Source organism: Aspergillus bombycis (assembly GCF_001792695.1).
Source record: "Aspergillus bombycis strain NRRL26010 chromosome Unknown contig00126, whole genome shotgun sequence".
In the NCBI taxonomy this organism is placed as follows: Eukaryota; Fungi; Ascomycota; class Eurotiomycetes; order Eurotiales; family Aspergillaceae; genus Aspergillus; species Aspergillus bombycis.
The window spans coordinates 47735-59550 of NW_019170128.1; the positions used below are offsets into that span (position 1 = coordinate 47735).

An 11816-nucleotide genomic window follows, 5' to 3' on the forward strand; every position below is an offset into this window, starting at 1 on the left:
CAGAATGACGGGGGTGCAGAAGACAGACTTTTTCCGAGACATTGATTCGGTTCAGCTCGCCATTTCCGACGACCGACGGTATAGCCCACAGGGGAATTAAACTTGGGCAATACATAACCCCTTATGTCCATAAAAAAACGCATCGCCCTTGCCATAAACTCAGCGACGTCTTCACCAATACACCGCAGCACTAACCCCGTTTTTGTAGGTTCCATTTCCCGGAGATACTTCCCAGCCACCTGATAGAATCAGCGTATTGCCACAGGGAAAAGTCTCAATCCGAAAAACTTTATGTATTCAAACTCACAAGGACACTGGGCCCATTCCTATTTTCATCCATCGCGACGCACGCAATAGTCCCCGCCTCCGTAACACGTTGGGGAGTATTAGCTTCAAGCCCGGCTTCCTCCCACCGGTGCGCGAACCCAGCAGTAAGTCGCGTGGGCGTAAAGAAAGGGGCGACAGCATTGACCCGAGCCCGATGTTACTGAGCGACACTCTGTGACGCTCGTAACAGACCAACGACTCCATGCTTAGAGGCTACATAGGCCGTCACTCCCGTACCGTCAAAGTGCCCTGACGTTGAGGCCATGAGGACAACAGATCCTGAAGGCGATCGTTCTGGATTTCATATGGTGGAGAGCGAGTCTCAAGGCTTAGGATACAGTGAACACAAACCAAGACCTGACACTGACGAGCAATAGGGTGCACTAACTGTTTAGAGCCTCCTTAATATTAATATCAATTACGTGAAACCCCTCTGTGGATACCTTTAGATTTCCATCCACATCTACATCATTTAGGTCTAAGACAGACAGCGATTCCATCGTCCCCGCATTAGCGATGACGATATCAATAGCTCCGAAATTCTCCACAGCGCACTTGAAGAGGGCAGTCATCTAGTGCCAATCGAGTGTAGTTATCAGCTGCCATGAATAACGCATTTTCTGGGTTGGGGAATCCTCGTATAAGGTTTTCTGCGGCATTCCCAGATATTTCCAGATTGGATAGTGATAGTACTACTTTGGCGCCGTTGTTATTGACGAGCTGGGCTGTTGCGGCCCCGATACCATTGGCGCCACCAGTGATAAGTACAACTTTTCCAGGTGCCTGAGAGACAAGAAACGGGCTGAGACTGATCTGTTGCATCGTGCGTCGCTGTCTAGGGTCTTGACGGAATGTTACCAGATAGTTGAGGTTAGGTTTAAGCTTAGGGTCTGAGCCGTTGACACGCGTGATCAGCTGCGGGGTTCAGCCACCGGGGATTTTCAAAGCCACCGAGATACTTCATTTATGCTTGCTGTACCTTTGTATTTTCTATAACCATTCAGAAATCCAAGCACACGCATAGCACCTTATCAGTCACGCCGAGCTTGATGGCTATTGCGGACCTTCCATGTTGCTCAAAGACTGCTATCTTTGGCTGAACGTGTGCGTTCTTCCTAATGAATGATGCCTTTCAAGGTATTCAGAATTATAAAGACCCGGTAGGTACTACACAGACCGCCGATCTGGTCTTAGCAACCGGTGGTGGTTAATCAATCAGCTTCTACAATACAAGCCAGCACTTATAAGAAGCCAATCAATAGCGCATCTCTTGGATTTCTCGTATACCATTCACATGTACATCCCGTTCACCTGCATCACAAGGTAACAGGTGATTGCCAATCCTAAATGAAGGTAATGAGGAAGACAATCCGCATTAGATGGCTGCCCATGAACTTAAATGGTAGCACCGAGTGATACCAACCCAAATGGACCGTCACCACCGTTCGCCGGCTTTTATACGTCGTATATGCATTAAGGTGGGTATGGAGCCCAGTATCCAACATAGACACCATCTTTATTTCCAGTAGCATATATTGCTGGAAGGAATAATGCTGCTTCCACGAGTCAGCGATAATGGAACCCCCGCGTGAACTAGGGCTTTCTAGGCTTCTATCGCGGCAATTTAAGCGATTTGCAACCTCAGTGGCTATAAGAGACGATGAGTGCCATCTCTTGTACTCTCAGATTCATGCCAAAGCGCTAAATCTGGCTTATCAGATCCGATGTTTGCAAGTACAGACTCAAGTTCCGATTGGGATCCTTTCACCGAGAGGTATAGATCATGTTGTTTCGCAGATTGCTGTCATATATGCTGGGGGAACGTGCGTTCCATTAAACGTGAACCACCCTGACCAGTACTTGATTGATATGCTGAAAAATATCAATATCTCCATTTTGTTGACCGACCAAGCCAATTCACACAGATTGGAAGCCCATGGAATTAGTCATATTATTGTGGACCACAGGTCGCTGCATACCTTAGTATGTGAGGAGCTCGGGCAGGATGTAATTGATCTACAGCCGTCGCAATATCGGTCGCATATCTTTCATACATCTGGTTCAACAGGCCGTCCAAAGCCTGTGCAGGTGCTCGCCAGCGGAATTATCAACTACTGCCTTAATGAAACGTTTGTTCCGGTCCAGGAGGGTCAGCAATTTGGTCACCTGAGTAATGTTACGTTCGATGTGTCTATCATGGAGACACTTGGGTCTTTTCTCCGCGGTGCTACGGCAGTAGTGCTAGATCGTGACACGGTGCTTGATCCCGCTAGGTTAGTGAAACGTATACGGGAAGATAAGATCGATGTACTCTGGCAAACCCCAGCGCTATTGGCTGCAACGATCAATACTTACCCACAGGCATACATCACGGTTGACACGCTTCTTACCGGTGGAGAGGTGGTGACGGCCCAGCTGGCGCGGAAAGTGCTAGAGTATGGTCCACCGAGGCGGCTATTAAATCTTTACGGCCCGACTGAGTGTACTATGTTCTCAACATTCCACGACATCTCAATAGAAGATGTAGAGAGGGGTAATATTCCTATCGGGAAGCCGATGGATGGATACGAAGTCATAGTAGTGGATGACAGCCTTGATGTATTACCCCATGGAGAAGTTGGAGAATTGATAATCGGTGGTAAAGGAGTCGCAGGAGGATATCTCAGCGAGCCCGAAAAGCCCGGCAATGCATTCATCCAGCTGAGACACTTTTTTCCCAATCGACAGGTGTATCGAACAGGGGATCTTGGACGGTGGAATCCAGCTGGGTTGCTCGAATTTGTAGGTCGGCGTGACAACCAAGTCAAAATACGGGGTCATCGTATCGAACTTGAAGCAGTCGAGGCCATCCTGATGACGACGGGGTTGGTTTCAACGGCGGCAGCCGTAAAGATAGACATAGATAGTAACAGTGACGCTGAGTCGCTTTTGCTAGCGTGTGTGGTACCCATTTCTGAGGATACGAATCCAATGACGATCAGGCAGGCCTACACCATGAAGGCACCCTATCTCATGCTGCCGCGATTGGAAGCAGTAGACCATTTGCCTCTGACTAATACGCATAAGATCGATCGTGGGAAGCTAGTTGAGCTATACTCTAGGAGCCTAGGACAGAGCACGACATCGACATTGTATGAGCCGGTATCACCGGTTCAACAGATTGTGGTGGATGCGTTTGGATCGCAAATAGGGCCAGACGACAACTTCTTTGCGATGGGTGGCTCCTCATTACATGCAGCCCGCCTGGTGTCTCGCGTGAAGGAGGACCTTGGTATTCAGCTACGCATCGCGATGGTATACGAACATCCAACTCAACGAGAACTCATGAGCCTTATTGAGTCGCTGCGGAAAGGTGAGGAGTGGATGGATAAGAATGAAACTCTTTGGCAGCCAGACCTGGATCTGGGGAAGGAATTGCGGCCAATGCCTGGCCATATAGTAGACTGGACGATTGAAAGCGAAGGGCACGTTTTCCTCACTGGGGCAACGGGGTTCATCGGCGCCTTCTTGTTAAAGGAGCTTCTCCTCCGGTCAGATGTTCAGCGAGTGGCGTGCTTGGTGCGTGCAGCAGATGAGCTAGAAGCCATTAAGCGCATCGTGAAGGCCTTCGATTGGTACGAACTTCGACCCTGTCACATGGACAAGATCTGGGCCATTCCAGGGGACTTTTCCAAGGAATATCTAGATCTCGGCCGCGAAACATTTGATTATTTTGCAGAGTGGACGAGCATCATCTTCCACCTAGGAGCCCGCGTGAATTGGATCGAGCCCTACGAGCCTCACCGGCAGACGAATGTCATAGGGTTGTTGAACATGATTCGATTCGCCAACACAAAGCGACCAAAGGCGCTCCATTATGTTTCGAGCACCTCTGTATATGGGCCCACGGGACTGTTGACTGGGACGACGTACATCCCGGAAGATGAGAATCCCAAATCTCACCTTGGGGCTTTGAAGTACGACACAGGATATTCGCAAAGTAAATCCGTTGCCGAGACTATTGCATGGAATGCGATCGCCAACGGTCTAGCCGTGATCATTCACCGTCCCGGTTTTGTTCTTGGTCACAGCCAAACAGGGACTGGGAATTCCGAGGATTTCTTCAGCCGCGTAGTCCCTAGTTGTGTGGATATAGGCTGTTATCCTGCACTCTCCGACCACCGCGATGCCTTCGTGTCGGTAGACTTTGTTGTGTTGGCGCTCTTACACATCGCATCATCCGAGAAGTTCTTCAGTCGAGCTTACAACCTTGTCGAACATCACGAGGAAGCAATGATTTCCCTCTCAGAGATTTTTGAGGGCATAAGCGCAGCCCTTCCGGCAGGCTCCTTGGTCGAAGTTCCATATGGAGAGTGGGTGGAAAAATGCCAGTCTCGAACTTATGCAGAGACTGAGCACCCCTTGAAGCCACTCATGCCGATGTTGGAAGAAGCCATTCTGGATAACAAGACACGCTGGGAACTGCAGGCAAAAATGCCAGTCGTTGGTACAGAGAACTTGCGGAATGCACTCAGCACGAGCCCCGATCTCCTTTGCTTTCCGACGATACGGACTCTTTTGCCCAAGTATATTCGACACTGGCTCAAGATGGGCTCCCAGGTCTGATCTAAGGATGGTATATTCATTTTCCAGGTATCTTTAGGGGGCCTTAACAAAGCATGACTCGAGGAGCTCAGAGGCAAGGTGTCACATCTACCTAAAGCAAGGGGCAAGGTAAAGAGGAAGGAAGCCCCTCCAAAACAATCAGTGTTCACCGGAAACGAGGGAAAGTAGCTCTAACTGCATTGAGAGCATCAGAGGCCAAGGCCAAATAGGTCTAGACCGTAATTCTTGAGAAGAATCAGCAGTCCAGACGCGTAGCTAGGTCTCAGGCGCTCGCATACTCACCGTTGGCTTTCGTTTTTTTTTTTTTGGAAATGTCACAGAAAATAAACATCCGAGGTCAAAACGCCATGGAACTTGGCAAAACTTAACACCAGAGAGCAACAAATGTCTGTTGGTGCGGCAAGCGGTTTTTTGTCAAAGTTGCAGGAATGCAGACAGCGGGTTAAGCGAGTTCCAGCGAGAATCAAGGGAGCAGCAAAAGAATTTTAAGGTTAAACCAGTAGTTTCCTCTTCGGGAAAAGTAGGGTACGTGTCTAGATGCGAGGGGCCTTCAACGCTCTCTCACAACAACAACAACAACAACAACAACAGCCACCCAAACCATTGTCCGTGAGAGAAGGAAAACAGATCTGATGATATCCCCAATATTTTGACGCCCTCTGTATCGCATTAACTAATCACCTATCACAAACACTAATATTTGGTGGTGTGCGGGCCAGTTCTTGTGACCCGTCTTAATAGAGTGCGTGTAGCGGTCAATAAAAGAATGAGGATTTGTCTTGCAGGCGCTAATGCAGACTTGGGAATTCTATTTACATACTTTATGGGCGCACTGAGAATCAGCTAGCTACATTGGAGGTATCACAGCTTCAACGTCTATTTCCGAGCCAGTGAGCTTCTTCCATCGATTTCTCAAACGCCAGTAAAAGAAAGCCTAGTGACGCCACGGGCTAGGCGCAGGCATCTCGGATTCTTCATCCGGCGAGACGTTGGCTTAGGGGAAAATCTCAAACAAATCTGGAGAGGCCGGCGCGAAATTGCCCTCAATGGATAATGTGAAACTAAACCCGATGCTCGGATTGATCTGGCGATCCTAATTCGGAGGTAGTCATCCCCAGAATAACTATGGTCCCCTATTGGGAACTACTATGGTCACAAGTCTAGGGTTTCTGAGGCCATGGAATTACTGTATCAAATCTTGATATTAAACTCAAAGAATCATCTTGCTATGTTCGTAAGTTCTCGGTCCAGCAATATCCCATGGATTGCACAGCAACGAGGAGCAAAGAAAATTAGGAAAGATTCCAATTCTGACGGCCTAGAAAAAATCCTCTAGAAGCCACAAAGGCAATACTAGTTGAATAAATACCATTGTCGGCCGCATGGGAGGAGCAATGAGGTCATCAACGGTCCGGGCGAGGGCGGGGATGGGGTGATGACCAGGTTCTAGAACCGGCGGCCGGAGAAAGGACCGGTGGCCAGTTCAACCCTTGCTATGGATCACGATAATCGAGAGTTTTAAGGGACCATGGGGTGGTCAATGACTGTTTCCATTCCAAGGGTTTGGGGCTCGGCCAATCATGTGCCTACCACTGCGGCTAATAACCAGAGAACGTCAAGCCTTCTTCCTCATCACCTCAATAATGCCGTCGGTCTAGCCTCAATGGCCTTTTTACCTGCTGGGGAAACGTAGGGCTAAAGAATCCGACTCACTTTAAGCCAATCACCTCGTGTCTGTGTTTTCTCTGAAAGCCCGCGCTCACCCTTGGATGCGAAGCTTCACTAGGCCCTTTTCCATGGTACCCCTAGTCTTTACGATCTTTGTCCTGTCGCCCCCGAGGCAAATCGCTACACCTCGCTTCATGATGAATATGTTATGGGGTTTTCGCTGAATTAACGCTTATTCTGTTTCTAGTCGCTGTTGTTGATCTCCAGAAGGCTAACCCGCTGATCATAGGAAGTGTATCTTACTTCACAGAGGTCTTTCAAATTTGTTCAAGCAGACATAGATTTCGCACCCGCTCTGTTTTAATTATAGCATTGTATTGACAATGCATGGACAGTGTACTCCATTCTAAACACAACAGGACCCGTCATCAGCGGTCTAACCCCAAGTCGAAGACCATGGCAGCGGTTGAGCAAGCCTTCAGGACTGCAGCTGCCGGTTTAGAATGTGCCTTACCATCTGGCATTTATGATTCTAGCCCTTGTCAGCCATTGGATTCCCCGACGGAGGACTTGTATCATTTGCTTTTTCAGTTACCAGGGGAGCCAAGTGATGCAAAGACAGCGTTCGAGAGACAGCTGCAGGTCTTCATAGGCCATATTCAGTTTCTTCAAAACAATGCGCCAGAGGGTGACATATCGCCACCCCATTCAGAGAATGGATACTTTCCCCAGTCTACGCTATGTGGGCAGCATACGGAGATGGTCATAAGTTCTCAGACCCGAAAGCGGAAGTTTGCATGGTATGTGCATGTTTATTTCAATCAGGTTGCCACATCACAAGGCTAAGCAGGGTTTTAGGCTAGATGACATCCCGTCCAGTCGTCATGTCGACCATAACCCTGAGTATGGATTCGCGAACGATGATCACTATTCTCTTGTAAAACGGGCTCTTGATGAACAGAAAGACGAAATCAAGCTGCCACGGGAAGTTGTGTCGAGTCTCTTCCGTGAACTGCTGCGTCACCGCGCAGCAAACAAGCATCCCGATCACGAAGTGGATCTCCGGAAACATCAGCAGATGAATAAAGCCTTTCAAACAGCCCTGCAAGAGATCGCAAAGGTCATCACTAAAGTTGCCAACGGAGACCTATCTACAAAAGTGCCGATTCACCCGTTGGAGATGGACTCGGATATCATCACCTTCAAGGTCACAATGAATGCCATGCTTGACCAGCTGCGGGTCTTCGCCAGTGAGGTCTCAAGAGTAGCATGGGAAGTGGGGACAGAGGGTATTCTCGGTGGCCAGGCTCAAGTGTCTGGAATGCACGGCGTATGGAGAGAAGTGACCGATAACGTTAACACCATGGCGTTGAACCTGACTAACCAGGTCCGAGAGATCGCAGTGGTCACTACGGCGGTGGCCCACGGGGACCTGAGCCAGAAGATCGAACGTCCTGCCAAGGGTGAAATTTTCCTGTTACAGAATACTTTCAACACGATGGTAGACCAGCTCCGTACATTTGCCACTGAAGTTATTCGTGTCGCCCGGGATGTGGGTATTGAAGGGGTTCTTGGTGGGCAAGCGCGGGTATATGGTACTCAAGGAATGTGGAATGAGCTTACAACAAATGTTAATGCCATGGCCAACAATCTGACTATGCAGGTCAGGGACATTGCGACCGTGACCACTGCCGTTGCAAATGGCGATCTTACTCAGAAGGTCCGGGCAGACTGTAAAGGAGAGATATTGGCTCTGAAGAATATCATCAACTCGATGGTTGACCAGCTCCGCCAGTTCGCCCAGGAGGTGACAAAGATTGCCAGAGAAGTGGGGACGGATGGCGTTCTAGGAGGCCAGGCGACCGTTCACGGAGTCGAGGGTGTCTGGAAGGATCTAACTGAAAGTGTGAACAGGATGGCAATGAATCTCACAAACCAAGTCAGAGAAATTGCGGATGTGACCACGGCTGTAGCTCGTGGTGATCTCAGCAAACGCATCACTGCCAACGTAAATGGGGAAATCTTAAGCCTCAAAGATACCATCAACGGGATGGTCGGTCAGCTGAACCAGTTTGCCTCTGAAGTTTGCAAAGTTGCCCGTGAGGTTGGTGTCGACGGAACCCTTGGTGGCCAGGCTGTCGTTGCCAATGTTGAGGGAGAGTGGAAAGCCCTGACAGACAATGTCAACATGATGGCAGACAATCTCACCTCGCAGGTCCGGGCCTTTGGACAAATCACCAATGCAGCCACTGATGGTGACTTTAGCAAGCTGATCACCGTCAGCGCCTCCGGAGAAATGGACGAGCTCAAGCAAAAGATTAATAAAATGATATCCAATCTACGTGACAGCATACAGAGGAACACTGCAGCTCGAGAGGCTGCCGAACTAGCCAACCAGAGTAAGTCAGAGTTCTTAGCCAATATGAGCCATGAGATTCGCACGCCTATGAATGGGATTATTGGCATGACTCAATTAGCCCTGGACACCGATGATTTGCCTCCCCCAACTCGGGAGATGTTGAACGTGGTGCATAATCTGGGAAATAGCCTTTTGGTGATTATCGACGATATTCTCGACATTTCGAAAATCGAAGCCAATCATATGAAGATCGAGTCTGTTCCGTTCAGCCTGGGACAGACAGTTTTCAAGGCCCTCAAAATCCTTGCAGTTGAAGCCAGTGAGAGAAGCCTCCATCTTACATACCACATAAACAACTCAGTGCGAGACTATGTGATCGGTGATGCCTTCCGTCTAAGGCAGATTATTCTGAACCTCATCGGGAATGCGATCAAATTTACCGAGACGGGGCAAATCCAGCTTACGGTCAAGGAGGCGGCACCAATCTGCCCTCCAGACAAGTATTTGCTCGAGTTCTCGGTCTCGGATACTGGAATTGGCATTGATAAGAGCAAACTGGATCTGATATTCGACAAGTTTCAGCAGGCCGACGGCTCCATGACACGAAAGTTCGGTGGCACTGGTCTGGGCTTGTCAATATCGAAGAAACTGGTCAACCTCATGGGAGGAGATATATGGGTCACATCTGCCGTGGGTGTCGGGAGCACCTTCCACTTCACCTGCGCCTTTGGGTTCTTAGATCCCTCTGTCAAGGACATTGCCAAATATGTTATTCCATACAAGGGCTGCCGGGTCTTGTTTGTCGAGAAGGCTGATGGTCAATGCAACGAGGAACCAAAAAGGATCCAACAAGCACTACAGCAAATGGGCCTTCATGTGGATGTCGTGAAGCTTGAGGATGGTGCTCCACCCACAGAAACCGTTGCTCAGCACGGTAAAGATATTCGTCGGCAATATGATGTCTTGGTCGCTCCAACCATGGACTGTGTGTCCCAGCTAAGAGATTTCGACCGGTTCAAGACTCTCCCGGCCGTACTAGTGTGTCCCGTGGTGTCAGTGGCCATGAAATCCGCTTTGGATCTGGGTATCACATCCTATGTGACAACACCCTGTCGCCCGATCGAATTAGTAAACGGTATCCTTCCCGCGCTAGAAGGTCGCCCTTCTCGTCGTTCGTCGGATGAAACGCGCCCTTTGGCTATTCTACTTGCCGAAGATAATGAGGTCAACCAGAAGGTAGCTCTCAAAGTAATGCAGAGGTATCACCACAACGTGACAGTCGTTTCGAACGGACAAGAGGCCCTGGATGAGTTTCGCCACAAGCAGTACGATGTAATATTAATGGACGTCCAAATGCCGGTCATGGGTGGGTTTGAATCGACTCTTAGAATCCGAGACTACGAGAAGGTCCATACGCTTCCGCACACCCCAATCATCGCCCTCACGGCGCATGCTATGTTCGGTGATCGGGAAAAGTGCATATCGGCGGGCATGGATGATTACCTTCCCAAGCCGCTCAACCAGACGCAAATGATGGAGATGATTCACAAACATGCCGCCCTTCGGGATGTCCATTGTTGATAGTGAAGTCAAATGCCTGCCTCATGACTACACCAGGCGGCCGATCTGACTCCCACTAAGTTTGATGATCTTAATGTGTATTGACTCGAGGTTAGATGTATGATGGCTGTGGCCCTTTTATTCTCTCTTATCTTTTCCGTCTCTTCCTTTATTTTCAGCTTCTTATACCACAATTTCCTTTCTTCCCATAGCTGTATATAGTCTGATATAGCCACGCAATTTGATAAAAAGAGGATGATGGCTTACACTGCCTCATAGCTCGGCTTTAAATTGATTCGAAACGGTTCACTACCACATTAGATACACCAATCCAGTTTCTGTTCAAGAGCTCCCAGTCTCCAACAGCATACACGCCGTAGTCGTTATACCCGACTCTCCGTACTTGGCCAAGTTAATAACAATGCTATCATTAAGATCCTTGAAGCCTAGCTTCTTGTACAAATCATAGCCCGCTTCTGAAGCTTCCAACCAGACCGCAAGGCACGGGTTGTTGCTTCTTCCAACCCTATTGCCATCAGCTTCGCACCAATCCCCTTCCTCTGGTACTCGGGGAGAACGACAAGGACTCTTAGAACTGCAGTCAAGTGTCAGCACATAGATGTAGAGTTCGTAAGCCCCTTCCGACAGAACAAACAACCCAGTATCAATGGAGGATACCCAAATGAAAAAACAAAAGACTAAACTCACAAGCAACAGGCCTCCCAGCAATCCATTTTTCCTGTCTCGCGGCCACCCCCTGGAAGTACTCTTTATACGCCTCAGGACTGAGAGCAGACTCAGGCGCGGCGTCATGTTCCTTTGCGAAAGCTTCCGAGCCTTGCAATCGCGACTCACGATCTGGGAAGAAATTCCACCAGGTCCACCCTACGATCTTATTCGTGTCGTTGTCGACGGCTTTCGCGAATCTTGCTGCCTTATCGCTGGCGATGAGTTCCGCCAGGTGGCCTTCGAACCCCTTCAGGTTCTCCTCTGTCGGAGGACCAAACATGAGGTCGTTGAGTGGGGAGTCTTGGAATGCATCGCCGTGGACGCGAGCTAGTGTAGGCGCATCTTCTGGGGATGCAGGGAGGATGGAGATTGCTGATAGAGTGGACATGTCCTTTCGGTTGTGGTTTCTGGGATCCTTGGCTGAGGTGAGTTTATGGAAATGAGTTGCGAACCTGATTAGTTTTGCTTATTAGTGAGTCTCTTTATGTAAGATCGCTCATTAGGCATCGTAGTTTTGGGTCAGAGTAGGGTTACATACAACAATTTCCTATTTGGGACGCCGACGGGA

The 11816-nt window shown here is 49.1% G+C and overlaps 3 protein-coding genes across 3 annotated transcripts; 2 read left to right on the forward strand and 1 right to left on the reverse strand.

Moving 5' to 3' along the window:
* Positions 1-1902: 1902 nt before the first annotated feature.
* Positions 1903-4932, forward strand: ABOM_010333 (NRPS-like enzyme; the record flags this gene model as incomplete). The annotated part of the gene is made up of 1 exon (XM_022537461.1): positions 1903-4932. One exon carries the CDS (start codon positions 1903-1905, stop codon positions 4930-4932), a length of 3030 nt encoding a protein of 1009 aa, XP_022384637.1.
* A 2124-nt stretch (positions 4933-7056) lies between these two features.
* On the forward strand, positions 7057-10540 carry ABOM_010334 (two-component osmosensing histidine kinase (Bos1); the record flags this gene model as incomplete). Its single annotated transcript, XM_022537462.1, has 2 exons — positions 7057-7400; positions 7459-10540. The coding sequence occupies 2 exons, from the start codon at positions 7057-7059 to the stop codon at positions 10538-10540; spliced, it is 3426 nt and encodes a 1141-aa protein (XP_022384638.1).
* Positions 10541-10805: 265 nt separating this feature from the next.
* ABOM_010335 (GNAT family acetyltransferase) lies at positions 10806-11636 on the reverse strand (the record flags this gene model as incomplete). Its single annotated transcript, XM_022537463.1, has 4 exons — positions 10806-10828; positions 10891-10995; positions 11067-11114; positions 11228-11636. 4 exons carry the CDS (start codon positions 11634-11636, stop codon positions 10806-10808), a joined length of 585 nt encoding a protein of 194 aa, XP_022384639.1.
* Positions 11637-11816: the final 180 nt, after the last annotated feature.